Source organism: Botrytis cinerea, chromosome 5 (assembly GCF_000143535.2).
Source record: "Botrytis cinerea B05.10 chromosome 5, complete sequence".
Lineage (NCBI taxonomy): Eukaryota > Fungi > Ascomycota > Leotiomycetes > Helotiales > Sclerotiniaceae > Botrytis > Botrytis cinerea.
In genome coordinates, this window is record NC_037314.1 from 740,679 (window position 1) to 754,277 (window position 13,599).

At 43.5% G+C, this 13,599-nt stretch overlaps 7 protein-coding genes across 10 annotated transcripts; 2 read left to right on the plus strand and 5 right to left on the minus strand.

The window, feature by feature from the left end:
- Positions 1 to 1,283: 1,283 nt before the first annotated feature.
- Positions 1,284 to 2,499, minus strand: BCIN_05g01970 (hypothetical protein). 4 transcript variants are annotated; one of them, XM_024692876.1, is made up of 4 exons: positions 2,319 to 2,499; positions 1,731 to 2,263; positions 1,555 to 1,691; positions 1,284 to 1,504 (listed from the first exon to the last, which is right to left on the minus strand). In XM_024692876.1, exons 1-3 carry the CDS (start codon positions 2,383 to 2,385, stop codon positions 1,581 to 1,583), a joined length of 711 nt encoding a protein of 236 aa, XP_024548659.1. In that variant the 5' UTR covers positions 2,386 to 2,499; the 3' UTR covers positions 1,284 to 1,504; positions 1,555 to 1,580. The 4 variants fall into 4 exon arrangements, with proteins under 4 accessions (XP_024548659.1, XP_024548657.1, XP_024548660.1 ...); XM_024692877.1 differs by having other exon boundaries at positions 1,555 to 1,628; positions 1,692 to 2,263; XM_024692875.1 differs by having other exon boundaries at positions 1,555 to 2,263.
- A 694-nt stretch (positions 2,500 to 3,193) lies between these two features.
- Positions 3,194 to 5,346, minus strand: BCIN_05g01980 (hypothetical protein). The gene has a single exon (XM_001548200.2). It carries the CDS (start codon positions 4,780 to 4,782, stop codon positions 3,247 to 3,249), a length of 1,536 nt encoding a protein of 511 aa, XP_001548250.1. The 5' UTR covers positions 4,783 to 5,346; the 3' UTR covers positions 3,194 to 3,246.
- A 724-nt stretch (positions 5,347 to 6,070) lies between these two features.
- BCIN_05g01990 (hypothetical protein) lies at positions 6,071 to 7,285 on the minus strand. The gene is made up of 2 exons (XM_024692879.1): positions 6,466 to 7,285; positions 6,071 to 6,288 (listed from the first exon to the last, which is right to left on the minus strand). Exons 1-2 carry the CDS (start codon positions 7,089 to 7,091, stop codon positions 6,207 to 6,209), a joined length of 708 nt encoding a protein of 235 aa, XP_024548661.1. The 5' UTR covers positions 7,092 to 7,285; the 3' UTR covers positions 6,071 to 6,206.
- A 253-nt stretch (positions 7,286 to 7,538) lies between these two features.
- BCIN_05g02000 (hypothetical protein) lies at positions 7,539 to 8,756 on the minus strand. The gene is made up of 3 exons (XM_001548202.2): positions 8,615 to 8,756; positions 7,927 to 8,555; positions 7,539 to 7,874 (listed from the first exon to the last, which is right to left on the minus strand). The coding sequence occupies exons 1-3, from the start codon at positions 8,661 to 8,663 to the stop codon at positions 7,713 to 7,715; spliced, it is 840 nt and encodes a 279-aa protein (XP_001548252.1). The 5' UTR covers positions 8,664 to 8,756; the 3' UTR covers positions 7,539 to 7,712.
- A 99-nt stretch (positions 8,757 to 8,855) lies between these two features.
- On the plus strand, positions 8,856 to 9,863 carry BCIN_05g02010 (hypothetical protein). The gene is made up of 2 exons (XM_024692880.1): positions 8,856 to 9,464; positions 9,521 to 9,863. Exons 1-2 carry the CDS (start codon positions 9,011 to 9,013, stop codon positions 9,766 to 9,768), a joined length of 702 nt encoding a protein of 233 aa, XP_024548662.1. The 5' UTR covers positions 8,856 to 9,010; the 3' UTR covers positions 9,769 to 9,863.
- A 5-nt stretch (positions 9,864 to 9,868) lies between these two features.
- Positions 9,869 to 10,924, minus strand: BCIN_05g02020 (hypothetical protein). The gene is made up of 2 exons (XM_001548204.2): positions 10,828 to 10,924; positions 9,869 to 10,775 (listed from the first exon to the last, which is right to left on the minus strand). The coding sequence occupies exons 1-2, from the start codon at positions 10,829 to 10,831 to the stop codon at positions 9,970 to 9,972; spliced, it is 810 nt and encodes a 269-aa protein (XP_001548254.1). The 5' UTR covers positions 10,832 to 10,924; the 3' UTR covers positions 9,869 to 9,969.
- Positions 10,925 to 11,103: 179 nt separating this feature from the next.
- On the plus strand, positions 11,104 to 13,358 carry BCIN_05g02030 (hypothetical protein). The gene is made up of 5 exons (XM_024692881.1): positions 11,104 to 11,417; positions 11,469 to 11,508; positions 11,560 to 12,287; positions 12,345 to 12,361; positions 12,418 to 13,358. Exons 1-5 carry the CDS (start codon positions 11,296 to 11,298, stop codon positions 13,131 to 13,133), a joined length of 1,623 nt encoding a protein of 540 aa, XP_024548663.1. The 5' UTR covers positions 11,104 to 11,295; the 3' UTR covers positions 13,134 to 13,358.
- Positions 13,359 to 13,599: the final 241 nt, after the last annotated feature.

Consider the following 13,599-nt stretch of genomic DNA (forward strand, 5'->3'; position numbering starts at 1 on the left):
CAATCGTCTCGGTAACGAAAATGATGGATCCTCGAGCCCGGCATTCGAAATACCAGTACATCACGAATTCGGAACTACCGACCGAGGAGAGCCAGGAAGCTGATCATCCACCCAGAAATATTCGATCACGTGGGCACTATTCAGCACTTTAGTTACGATTACGATTGGGATTGATAGTTGAAGAAAGTATTGAAGTGGATACATCTTTCACTGGCGAACGTCAATATACTTGGGATTTCTTTTGTTGAATTGGTTTGCCCTGGGTAGGGGTTGAAGAAATAAAGCTCACATGGGTTAGGGTTGCAGGAAATTCCAGAACTTTCATTCCATAGATTAACCTTATTCATCAAACCAGATGCTGAGATTCTCTGATGGAATCGTCTTCTTTTTAAGCCTTTTTCCCCATTTAAAAGCAATTTAATTGAAGCTTATATCCGTTATCCCTGCTCAGAGCAACGCAGTCCACTAAAGGAATACAGTACGACTACTCTACAAGGTTACACAAGGTGTGACTTTAGTGAATTTACCAAAAACGGATGATCTCAAAATGTGTGAACCACAAACACGACTTTGAGATTATCAATTGTAGTAGATACTATAGTGCTGTTAACTGCTCGATTAATTCTGAGACAACTTAAGATTTTCTAAAAAATGAATTCGAGGGAAAGGTTCTCATTGTTTTGATTTCAGAACAACATTGAGGGGCTTCAATATCAGAATTCTGCAGGAGTTTTCTCCATGAAAGAACGTCTCAGCCCTGCAGGCATGCCATTGACAACTTGTTTGCCATAAATTTCGCATGCAGCAGAAACATTTCCACATTAGATGCCAATTCCTAGCCAAGCTACAGATACCAAGAGATAGGATTAACGTGCAGTCTAAGGTGGAAGGGTGAGGAAAATATGATATGAATAGAGTCTTGTTTGAAAGCTGCAAGCTACTAGTAAGAGTGGACGGGAAACTTGTAACCAAGATTCAGCCAATCGCAACATGCCAGATTTAAACATCTTTGCTGATTGCTCGACCACCATCTAGATGCAAGCTTTTTGAATGCCCAACAATTTGACACGGAATTTTTCAAGAATTCTCAGACCTAGTACGTTCTGCGAATCTCAGATTTGGCACAAAATTCCAAAAACTTCTTCGACTCAGTATACTATTTTGGGTATTGAGCCTTCTCAGGACAACCCAGATATGCTCAATTGTAAACTCTACTTGATGGTCAATTACTCACTTTCCGATTTTCAGGCACTGGCTCAAGTTTATCACGTTTATCACGAGTGTACAAGAGAATACGTAAACAGCAGGATTCATTTCTATGAGCTATGAAATAATGAGGAGACAAAACTCTGATGAAGGAGCGGCCAAGTTCAACACCAGCACATCATCCCTACACAGTCACACCGGTGACCAGTTTCCCCAAATCATGTCATTGATTTGAGGGTCTTGTTAGCAGTCACTAAAAGACGCTAGCTTCGAATCTGCTAGGAGATAGCATTGAGAACTGTTAAGGGTCAGAAAAGGAACTCGAAGACGGCTCGGAATCTTACCTACAATCGGCATAGGTTATTTGAGCTGTCCTAGTCCACCTTGAGTTTTGTGGGCTCTGGCTCAGCATTGCGATCGACCTTGAGTTTGGTGGGCTCTGGCTCGGCATTGCGGTCAACCTTGAGCTTGGTGCGACGGTCAACCTTGAGCTTTGTTGGCTCGGCTTCAGCGTTGCGGTCAACCTTGAGCTTTGTTGGCTCCGCCTCAGCGTTTCTGTCAACCTTGAGTTTGGTGGGCTCTGGCTCAGCATTGCGATCGACCTTAAGCTTGGTGGGTTCTGGCTCAGCATTGCGATCGACCTTAAGCTTGGTGGGTTCTGGCTCAGCATTGCGATCGACCTTAAGCTTGGTGGGTTCTGGCTCAGCATTGCGATCGACCTTAAGCTTGGTGGGTTCTGGCTCAGCATTTCTGTCGACCTTGAGCTTTGTACGACGATCAACCTTGAGTTTGGTGCGACGGTCAACCTTAAGTTTTGTTGGCTCGGCTTCAGCGCTTCTGTCAACTTTAAGTTTTGTAGGTTCTGGCTCAGCGTTGCGATCGACCTTGAGCTTGGTGCGACGGTCAACCTTAAGCTTTGTTGGCTCGGCTTCGGCGTTTCTATCAACCTTGAGCTTGGTGCGACGGTCAACCTTAAGCTTAGTGGGTTCTGGCTCGGCGTTGCGATCAACCTTGAGCTTGGTTGGCTCGCGAGCTTGCAAGGAATCTCTTGCTTCAACTAGTAGGTAATGGTCAGGTTACTACCTATATAGATGGGGTGAGTAATCATTTACCTGAAACTGGAGCAGCGGCAACACTGGTGACAAATGCCACAATGGCGAGAATTTGGGAGACCTTCATACTGAATAGATGATTGCAGGATATTGGAGACAGTTGAGCTGGATAGAATGGCTTGTTGATGAGTATGATTGTTCTTCCAACGACAGAAAATTTGAATATATATATATACTTCGCAGATCATTCTCAACTCTCGTGCTCATCTCAAAAGCTTGCTTATGAGACCGATTTCCAAGCACCAGATCTGGTTCTGGCTCACTGCAGACTGCGACGGAGAGTGGATCTCCGCAGACACTTTCGGAGACGTTGTTTCAAGCCAGTCAATCTCAGATGTTTGGTCTGAGGCCGTTCCCGTGATTGACTGTCCCCATGTTGGAACCGACGATTATTCCAGAATTCTTGCACAGCTTGTTCAGTGGGAGTTTCGGGCCCGATTTCTGTCTGGATAGGCCAATCTCGGACTGTCACTAACCCTGTTGTAGGGGAATTTTCCGAAGTGGTCTTCTTCAGTGTTAGAATGTTTTGTTTCATCACTGGAATCTTGAACCAGAAATTGTGCTCACTATCTAGTTCTAGCTAACACCATATTGTTATCTTCGGGCAACCGAAGTCTCATTGTTTACATCTCCATTCTGAGATCTCGGCAATCAAGTATATTTTGATTCCTACAGGTTCTTAGGCCCTTCCCAAAGATCTAAACTAAAATCCATGGATAATTTCGAGACAATGTAGACTTCTCACTAGTTACGCACAGCTGACATGATTACAATGTCAAATTCGTGGATTGGAGCGATATTCCAAGTATTTGGTTATCGTTCAAATCACATTTTTGCAACTTTTTGCATTCATGAACACATAAGAAAATTGGAACTGGAAAATTTGTACGAGTATCATTCTTTTCAATGTCAAAATCTATCTAGGTATTTAGAGAGTTTGAACAATCAGATCTGCCTCCAATTTCCTCGCAAGTTTGATAGATCCCAGATCCACAACGCGCCAGAATAAGTCTCCGAAAAATATAACAACCGGGGTAATGCAGATGAATGAAATCGTGAATCCGAATGCATGATTGAAGTCAGTATCATTGCCAGTGAGCTTCCAGATGGCTGGTTGAAGTCGCCAACCCCAAGAGGCAAGGATTGGCCAATGTACCAAGTACAAACCAAATGAAATCTGGCCTAGATATCGAGGAATTGGAGAAGTAAAGATTTTTTGAAGGAGAGGTAGATTCGAAATTGCCCAGACAATCAGAATAGATCCGACTACGAATACATTGGATTCCCAAGAAATGATAGCCGAGATTGTTTGGAATCCGAAGGTAGTTGATCCATAAGATCCATGAATATGAGGAATTGAAGCCAGCCATAAACCAGCGAACAAGACTACAGACCACCCAAAGGCTGACATTAACTTTCTGCTCATGGATTTTGGTACAGCCACAGATCTCGCTTTACGAACATGATGCTCAGCGATGAGCATTCCGCAAAGAAAGCAAGAAATATCATATCTCATACACCAAAATGCGTAGTAGATCAAGAATAAAGTGAACCCAAGACGAACGACTGGTCTCAGTCTCCCCAAGCCAGTGAGTGTGATAAATAGTAGGAAAGAACACCATAATTCTTTTGGTATGGTATACAGAGGTGCCGCATATTCCGATTTTGTCACATTGTGAAGTGATACAGTCCACTCGTAAGGATATAGCAGCTTACTGAACACGTATTCCAGCCAGTCCACAAATTGGAGTAAGAATGTTTCTTGATAAATTGGTCCGCCAAGATCCATATCCACTGTTCCAGAGTATTTGGCATCAAACACGTGCGTTCTTGTGAGTAACATTATCACGAACGTAACTGCCATCGGCGGAAGCACTATTCGAAAGGCTCTTCGAAATGTGGCAGAAGATAATGAACGGTATAGTCGCTCCCAATCTTTCTCATAGATCAACTCTAATGGTCGAAGCGCCAGAGCAAAGCCAGAAATAACAAAAAATATGGCAACCATTACACTGCCAGAGAATGCAAGTCGGATGATGGGTAGTTGCCAGAAATACGGATGGTCTCCATACTCTTCAAACATCAGAGGATGAAACTTCATAGCGACGTGCTCAAGATAGACACAAAATGAAGCAACTCCTCGCATACCATCTAGGTATGCTGTTGGACTCTGGCGTGTAGGAACTTCGACTTTGTAGCCACAGAATCTTGAAATTGGACTCGGCAAAAGAGTGATAGCAAGTGCTTTAAGCCCATGGTGAAACTTCGACATAGTCGATGTCTCCTCTTCAAAAGGCATGCCTTGAAGAGTTTCGTCGCTCATAGCGTCTTCACTGCCACGGCCATAGCTTTTTTGGTTGTCGAATTCTTCCGATGTCGAGCTCCATTGAGACTGGGTTGAGTGCTTCTCTGCCAAAGAGTGTTTAGATCCGGCCGTGGTAATATCAGATTCAGGTATCGCCATTGTCAACAACAATATGAGAGAATGAAGTTAGACTAGCTAGGAGACAAAATATTCCACCAAATTTTTCAAAAGCATATTGAATAGTATAAGGACCATTGAGAACCAGGATTAATTTTCCAAGATCAAGGCCGATTCGTAGAGGCTTCCTAGAGATTCGGAAAAGCTACATCAGGATCCTCAACTTCAGCTTATTCTGTGCTACCGGCAATAATGTGCAATATTGGCGATACATTTCTTGATACCGAATTTGAAGGCTCCGAATCTTCACGCACCGATTCTGTTAGGACAAGTCACGTAAGCATCTACCTTATCGTCGCATAATATTCGTCGGATGAATGCATTGCACATGTCGTGTACGTTAGACATCAGACTAGAAGCTTGTATTGTAACGTAAGCTTATCTTTTAGGTCAATCTTCAACGGCCGACTGGACATGTAGCACGCGTACACATGCAAACATGGTGTGATCTTCAAGATGGGATATATCCGACCATCGAATTGGTTTAGAACGAGGGGATCTTATGGTAGTGCAGCTCAGCTCATGGCCACGTTTTCCCGCATATCCATAAATTCGTATCTGTACGGAGTAAGCTCGAGGATTGCTGGGGTCACTTGAATGGGAGCTAGTGGCCCGTGCACCCGCCCCGTTTTTGTTTCTCACGTGCCCCCTCGTGTGCGGGACTGCCGATACAAACGCTCGCTCTCATTTGTAGCTCCGTATGAGTTGACCTGCTTTCGTTTTTCGGCGGGAAGTTCGTCAAATATGCAATGCCGCTGCTAGATTCCCTTATCTGAGACGCCCTGTAGAGGATCAATGCGTTTGATCTTCCTGCCATTTACTCCAGCCACTGCTTGCTAGTATATGCACACGCAGAAGACAAGATCAGAATCTCCATCTCAACGTTCAGATGCTATCTAGTGTCCGTAGTGTGGATTCAAATTTGAAGAGGCTGGTTAGGGTCTACAGGGTCTGTCCTACACTTCAACAAGGAGGGATTTAAGGTTTCGACTCCATCTGATATCTCGGATCCGGGTCCTTCATTTCTTGGATCTAATTCGAAAACTCATTCTTTTTGATAAGCCCGACTCATCCTAAGCATTACGTCTCTTCAGAGCACAAGTATGAGGTCATAGGTGAAGATCTGTGGCCGTTCTAGGAACGGATACTTCAGTATCTGGATTGAAGTTCAGACTGCGTACTAAACCTCCAAGCTCACATGGTTACTTTCAGCGAAGGAATGATATAAAATCACTAAGCTACAATTTCACGTGATAGATCTCTGTACTGTTGGCTCGCCCCGAAAGTTCTTATGGTAGGATTGAATTATCGTACAGATGTGCAATCTATTATATGCACTTCGCTACAGTTGAATCCTGTCCCAGCTATACAGCTTAATATTTGCGACTGGTTTTAACGTTGACTCTTCAACAATCTGGAAAGTCGATATTGATCCTAGTCATAACTGTGTCAAAGGACGCAGTCTGATTCATCAACTGATCCGTACAACTGCAGGATCACAGAGTCAGTAAAGCATACCATCAAAGGTAGGTGGAAGAAAAAGAGAAAGCGATGGATCATCGGGAAGTGAAGGGAATACAGAGAATGAAACATGAAAATTATTTCGAAACTAGGGGTAGAACTGAGTATCTTGGAGTGCGAAGTTAGTGGACGGGTTATACTGACTGCTCTGTGTGGTGGTAAGATGACAATCCAGATTCCAAAACCCCTCCTCTTATTAAGGACCGATGCATCATCCTCCATCCATAGGAACAATGAAAGATATGGTATTTTCTCGTCGTCCAAACCATCACCTTAACCTCGGATAACTCTTTATAATCCTTGACAGGTTTCGTTCCCTCCATATCATAGAAAAACGGCTCTGAAGCCACCTCGAGGAACTCCTCAGAAAGTTCATCGTCGTAACAGTCACGATGGAGCCATGACATGGTCATCAAATCAAAGATACAGCCGTTCGCCTTTGCAGTTTCAGAGTCGAGGCCACAAGGTTGGAGTTTATGCGCTGTGGAGGGATTCACGCGGGACATTCCTATGGGTAGAAGGCCATCTCCACTAACAGATTGAGGCTTTAGGAATGGTGAACCGTTGATGAGATAGAGGACGAGAATGACTGCCGTGAAGAAGAATGTGCCGATTTGAAGTCCCAACTCGATTCGAGAGGTCCGGATCTTGCGTCTGCTTGTGCCATTGTCAGTTGAGATGAAAGGAGCGTCCTCTTCGCCTTTGTCTGCATCTCGTTCGCCGTACATTCTGCTGAGAAGTGTATATTTTGGCTTTCCTGGATATGCCATGATTTGAAGTTAAATTCGTGGGCGATGTATAAGCACCAAAGGTCTGATGGTATAAGTGGTTTGACAGTTACGAAAGTGAAGTTATGGTAGCTAGAATCATATCAAAGGCGAGTGGATGGGATACTGATAGTCACTTGATGCAGAGCCACCCGTTTGATGTTGTCCGAACACTCTCGGACATGAGCTTTGGCGCCGAAGAAAGATTACATAATTCAATCACATATGCCCTCCGCTGGAGATGCTAGAGCAGTGGTTTCAGTTTAGGTAATTGGAGATAATATATCGTGTACAAGGCATTTTTGTTTGGTTCTGGGTCCTGAACTTCTGATGCTGTGTTCCAAATGCTATCGGTCGATCGAAAACATCTTCTGCGTGGTATGAGCAGGTGTGAAGGATACTGACTTGATTCTCCATCAATTTGATATGTGCCAAGCTGTTTCTTTCTCCTGACATTATGGACAGATATCTCAAGTCCTACGTTGTATAATTGCCTCGCTTTTGAGAAAAGCAACATTGGATGATATTACATACTATCCACATAGAAAAGACATATCTCATTCTAAAATTGAAATTTTGGCTTGGCCAACCAAAATCCACCATGATATTTCCTTACGTTACATATTAATTGACATCTCTAATTCTAACACACTTCCCAAAAAGCAATTGTACTCTTGTGGTGACTTTCTCAAACTCTACTCTCTCGGGATCCAAAAATACACCAACGCAGTGGTCCGTATGAAACATTCCTATCCCTTCATTGGTAACAAGATGTCCACTCATTGCCTATCCTAATTGTCAGCATTCAATCAAAAGTTCGGAAATCCAAGTAACTCACAGCAATGTGCAAGAGCTTGAAGATGTAAGCGCAATGAGCAATGTGGTAATGCTCCTGTGTCCACACCATTGGAATATCGGTTTCCGCCGTCACAGATGTAACCCATGGTAACTCTTTTTCTGCAAGCTCATATCCTGGCTTTTTGTTGGTATTTGAATACCATTTCCAAGGCCCATATAATTCTAGGAATTCATCCGAGATGTTCTTGTTATAGCATGCCGGATGTGTCCATGAAAAAGACATGAGATCCCATACGCATCCTTTTTCTAGAGCTTCCGCTGGACTGTTTCCACAGTCTACAATGATGGTGTCGCCTGCTTCTACCAAGGGCCATCCTCCTGGTTTCAGATCAGGCGTGATTGCTGGGATATAGTTGATGGTAGGTTTGCGGTCAAGAAGGGCAGCAAGAGCAAAGAGGAGAGTGGCTGCTAGGATACTCGACACTATGGCAATGATGGTAGAGCAATTCCACCAGCGTCGTGATGGACTCCCTAGGTACTCTTCCTGTTTAGAAAGTTTTTCTGTGTCGTAACTTTCGTCGCCGGATAGACCCATTCCCCCCAAAGAAAGAAAGCTTTCGTCCTCTCCATTAGGAGTTACAGAATATGTATGAGAATCATAATCTAGCGCTATGGGAATCGTTTAGCTTAGCCAATATGAAAGATCTAAGTGCAAATATAATACTCACCATTCTTGACTTTGCTAACAACCGCTGTTCCAAGAGCTTTTGGGGCCATTGTTACACTTGATGGTAATGGAATTGGGCCAAATAATTATCCAAATGATAGACCAAAAAAATAAATCAAAATCAAAATCAATTACTCCTAGACATTTTTCGAAGATTCTGAGAAGGAAACTCCTGATCAAAATATCGGACTTAGGAGTCTAAAAAAAGTGGGGTCGTACCAACAACCACCCCGAAAGCTTTCGGAGCCTATTTCGACCACCTCTCTCATTTCGTGAGGTAAAGAAACATACGTGGGGTGCCGTTATTGCTATTGCGGAAACAACTCTTCTGCTGAAGGTGGAGAATTGAGGAATCAAAAACCATTGTTTCGATACCCAGTAAAACAACATTCACACAATGCCATACGCCGTACAATACGTATCCACAAGCGATGCAACAGGTCTAGCAGAGGCGATGATGAGCGCCTGGTGGCAAGATGAGCACTGGAAAGTTCTATGGGCAAAAAGCAATATGCCACTCGAGCAAATAATTTCTGATTGCGCTGAGCGCTTGCCATGGAATTTCATCGGCGGCCGAAGCGTCAAACGGCACCTCAAAGTTGTTGATACAGATTCTGGGGAGATAGTAGCATATTCGCGATATATTTTACCCGAGACTCATACCGATATATGGCCCGAAGCGCAGATTTCTGAGCCTAGTTCTGAGGAATCGGCGGAATACGAGAGAAAGTTTAAGAGTGTCACAGACAATGGAAAGATAAGAGGAATGGATTATACTTTTGCTTCGAAGTTTGGAAATCCTCTTGCAGAAGTAGAGGAGGAAATCTTGAAGGATAATGGGCCTTGTTTTGGTACGTTTGGTCAAAGTCCACAATAGAATAGGAATAGACTGTCTAACTCTGAAAAGCTGTGGATTACATGACGACCCACCCTGCTCACCAACATCATGGAGTAGCGTCGATGATGTTGAGCCAAGCACTTACAACAGTAGATGAAGCGGGCTTGAAATCAATTGTAATGGCAAGTCCTGCTGGACAAAGATTGTATGAAGGACATGGCTTTCAATTTGTTCGCAGTTATGTTCAAGATGATTCCAAATACGGGACTAGATCACCTTACGTTCACTCCTGGCTTATTAGACCATCTGTCAAGTAGATTACGGAATAATAACGAGGAATTATCACTCATGCACCCCGGTGTTGCAAAGTGACACGGGAATTCCCTTTGGACGGTAGCTACTGGTTCTTATAAGAGGTAGATAGAAATTTAGAATAAATGCATGGATATCAGCGTTCTGTATCTTGACTCGTTGATAAAAAGTTACTTAAAGCCATTTCATTTCCATGACTAGCTAATTCAAGCATACCCTACATCTTCATTGTTGATCTCACTCAGCCTCACACACGGATTGTACAACATCCTGATCCAGGTATTCATTACTTCGCCATTTCCCCATTCTCCAGACTCGTATCTGCCTACCAGATTCTCACAATGATTCCTGTGATAATCCCTTGCGATTTCCTGTGGAACAAGAATATCATCATCCTCCACCGCTCGTGCTATTATTTTCATCGTGTACACGCAGTGCTGATAATGATATTTTATCTGAGTCCACGTCTCAACAGATCGCTTGAGAATCTCAACATCCTGTGGCAATGGAAGCGTGAGATTTTCCCCGATGTACCATGGCCATGGGCCGGTGGCCAGCGCTTCTTCGTACAAGTCTTGGTAAAAACACTCTGGGGCCGTGAACCCGTAGTTCATGAGATCAAAAACACAACCGTATTGCTCTGCTTGGCTTGGAAAACTTCCACATCTTTTAGTTCCTCCTAGCTCAGGTGAAGGCCCTTCACCCCTATCGACAAAATCTGGTTGAAGAGAGTTCTGTTGTGACAGAGTCCGGATTCTCACAAATGAGCCTGGCGTATGGACTGTGAAGCTTGAGATAGTGAGGATGAGAACACACAGTGTGGCGAGAACTCCTGAAACGAGGAGCGACTTTGGTGCTTGAATGAATTCTCGCAAAACCATGCTGAGACTTTGCTTTCGTGCCCGGTAATGCATGGGGGTTTCCATTATCGGACCTTCTTCATCATCATCGTCGCCCATGGGAACGGCATCATAGAGCTTAACCTCTCCCATCTCATCATCATGAATTGGTTCTAAAAATAATATCTTAGCAGATTTTCAACAACGGAGAAGGATGCAATTTACTCATTCTGACTTGAACTTTTTTTAAAGTGAATCCGTCAGAAAATTGCTAAAAGAAAAGGTCTAGTAGTTCCCAAGGAACCAGATAAAATTTGTTCTCAAAAATAACATGACATCGTACCAAATTGGTGATAGAAGTCGCTTATATTACAAAATCGGAAAATTGTTGTGTTTGTGATTTGGTGGCTTCGGGTGGGGAATTGTCCCGACCATTTTCGGACATTTCTGAGCCCGAATTCTAGACAAAATTCCTTGTTACAGTATACAGCCAACCAAGCTGGAAAAAAAAAGAGAATAGCTTAGTGACCCTCTCCAATCATATCAAATCACTCCAGTGTGGGTCTCTTGAGAGTGAGTTCTCTTCTGGTCTTCAGGCGTTTTGTGCATTTCCTGCAACATGCTTGATTCTTCGACATTTGCTCGTCGAAAAATCTTCCTTGCTGCAAATAATTCCTCGAACAAATCAAGAGAATGCCTCACCATTACGAGCAAGTTAGATCATCAACTTCAGCGGTTAGAAGATGGCGAGAGGATGAGGAATTTCCAAGTCGTGGCAAGCTATATTTGCTCTGCCTTACAATATGCATAGGAGGGTCAGTATCTATCATTGGGCACTTTTTATGCCGTCAACTGATCTTCAATAGACTCCAAGTTGTTTGGGCAACAGTAATGGCCCAAGGATCTGTATGGTTCCCTCGAATTTGGTCAAACGGTTTTAGATACTAACCTCACCAGAGTTATCTCATTTCCCTTGACTTACAACCCTCTGTGGTATCTCTGGTCTGGCTAGCAGGGCCAATCTGTGGCACTCTGCTCCAACCATATATAGCATACAAAAGTGACTTTTGTACACATAAATGGGGACGAAGAAGGCCCTTTATGATATACGGTACGATCGCTACAATAGCTTGCATCAACGCTCTTTCATGGACAAGCGAAGCCGTTCGATTGATCTGCAACCTCTTGGGAGTGTCAGATCACGGATTTGGTGCAAAATTTGTCGTTCAGGTACTCGTGATCGCGGGGGTGTGGCTACTGAATATCGCCATTCAGCCTGTTCAGGCGAGTATCAGGGCGTTGATTGTGGATGTATGTCCGGGCTCTCAAGCAGCTAAAGCAAATTCTTTTGCAAGCATTGCGGTCATTATTGGAAGTGCAATCGGATATGGTTGTGCATTTATTGAGATGCCCAAAGGACCTGCTTGGTTGACCAATCCACAGTTCAAGGGTCTCTGCTTCATTGCCTCTGTTTCGCTCGGTGTCACTGTCGCTATCACATCTGTAATGATTGAGGAGAAGGCGATAGATATTGAGAATGATACATCCGAAAAATCGGGGCTCCGAAAAATATGGGTGGAAATATACAAAGCGATTAGAACACTACCCCCAACGATCAAAACAATTATGGCAGTCCAGTTTTGCGCTTGGTTGGCTTGGTTCCCATTTCTCTTCAATATTGTATTGTAAGTTCAGCGCCATATTTGGTAGAACCGCATGACTAACTTGCTGGTCGCATGAAGATTTTTGAGTAGACTTTGTAAGCTACATATATACTCCTCGTGTCATTTTTCATTACTGACCACATCATTGTAGATGAAGTTCAAACACTTTCCGAAAAAATGGGACCACCCTCGACCAAATTTTATAACGGCCTTCGACAGCAGTCAATCCGACATGCTACCCTTGCAATGTTAGTCTTCTCGATGGTGGCACTTGTCACGAACCTTTGTCTGCCTTATCTCATCATCAATGCGGATTGCCCGTCTCCCTCAGAACTAGAGTGGCAGAAGGGAGAGCAATCCACGGGTGCAAAATCTCACATCTTCATGGCATTGCGAAAAAGACTTGTGAACCGCGTCACACTTCCCCGAGTGTGGATGATATCACATATCATCATGGCTTTCGCACTATTTGGGGTGACTTTCGGAGGAGACGGTTTCATGACAAGTGTTTTATTTGTCTCATTGTTGGGCTTTTCTTGGACACTTACCCAATGGGCCCCTTTTGCCATGATTGCCACTGAGATAGCTTCTTCTTCTATAACAAATTTAAAAAGCCTGGAAACAGACACAGAGGATCAATCCGCTAGTCTGGAGAGTATAGCGGACCTGAGGCCGAGGGCCGGTATAACGATGGCTATACACAACATTGCCATTGCGACACCACAGATGCTGTCAGCTGTAGTGGGAGCTCTAATCTATTGGGTATGTAGACAATCACATACTGGAGAAACTGACGCCATGAGATGGGTATTGAGAACGGGAATTGTGGCTGGTTTGTGTGCTGCCTGGTGTGCACGGAAATTATGATCGAGTTTGCTGTTGAGTTTGACCTTGATTATTCTAATAATCCTCAACCCATTCTCTAGTTGACTAGGTTACGCAAAATTAGTCTATGTAGAAACATTCAAACCACCACCACCACTCCACAGACTTCCGAAATTTCAATCCAGACTTGAATATTGCTTGCTTGCATGCCTCGGGTACACACAAAAGAATTAGAATCTACAAGAATATTCAAAATGACTTCTATCAAAACTTATTAAGAAAAATTACAAGTTTATGAAGTGAGATGTAATCCAGTGAATGAAAATTCCCCATATAAATGAGCCTTCAAATAAAGTCTTGAGCATTAGGGTCATAAAATTATGTTGAGCGTGAATCGTATAATTACCACCCATAGAATTCTCCACGAGGTTAAGAGATCCCCTTGACGCCTAGCAGACTTATGATTGAAATTAAAAGTCATCATACTAAATTGGAGGGCAGATTCATG

What these genes read in the sequence shown, in the direction of transcription:
- BCIN_05g02010 (XM_024692880.1), top strand. Translation starts at nt 9,011, where the DNA reads ATGCCATACGCCGTACAATACGTATCCACAAGCGATGCAACAGGTCTA. An exon ending in GGATAATGGGCCTTGTTTTG is followed by an intron (nt 9,465 to 9,520) that starts GTACGTTTGGTC and finishes AACTCTGAAAAG; the next exon opens with CTGTGGATTACATGACGACC.
- BCIN_05g02000 (XM_001548202.2), bottom strand. Translation starts at nt 8,663, where the DNA reads ATGGCCCCAAAAGCTCTTGGAACAGCGGTTGTTAGCAAAGTCAAGAAT. An exon ending in TGTTAGCAAAGTCAAGAATG is followed by an intron (nt 8,556 to 8,614) that starts GTGAGTATTATA and finishes CGATTCCCATAG; the next exon opens with CGCTAGATTATGATTCTCAT. An exon ending in TCAAGCTCTTGCACATTGCT is followed by an intron (nt 7,875 to 7,926) that starts GTGAGTTACTTG and finishes CAATTAGGATAG; the next exon opens with GCAATGAGTGGACATCTTGT.
- BCIN_05g02030 (XM_024692881.1), top strand. Translation starts at nt 11,296, where the DNA reads ATGCCTCACCATTACGAGCAAGTTAGATCATCAACTTCAGCGGTTAGA. An exon ending in CTTACAATATGCATAGGAGG is followed by an intron (nt 11,418 to 11,468) that starts GTCAGTATCTAT and finishes GATCTTCAATAG; the next exon opens with ACTCCAAGTTGTTTGGGCAA. An exon ending in CAGTAATGGCCCAAGGATCT is followed by an intron (nt 11,509 to 11,559) that starts GTATGGTTCCCT and finishes TAACCTCACCAG; the next exon opens with AGTTATCTCATTTCCCTTGA.
- BCIN_05g01970 (XM_024692875.1), bottom strand. Translation starts at nt 2,385, where the DNA reads ATGAAGGTCTCCCAAATTCTCGCCATTGTGGCATTTGTCACCAGTGTT. An exon ending in TGCCGCTGCTCCAGTTTCAG is followed by an intron (nt 2,264 to 2,318) that starts GTAAATGATTAC and finishes ATTACCTACTAG; the next exon opens with TTGAAGCAAGAGATTCCTTG.
- BCIN_05g01980 (XM_001548200.2), bottom strand. Translation starts at nt 4,782, where the DNA reads ATGGCGATACCTGAATCTGATATTACCACGGCCGGATCTAAACACTCT.
- BCIN_05g01990 (XM_024692879.1), bottom strand. Translation starts at nt 7,091, where the DNA reads ATGGCATATCCAGGAAAGCCAAAATATACACTTCTCAGCAGAATGTAC. An exon ending in TCTTACCACCACACAGAGCA is followed by an intron (nt 6,289 to 6,465) that starts GTCAGTATAACC and finishes GTGATCCTGCAG; the next exon opens with TTGTACGGATCAGTTGATGA.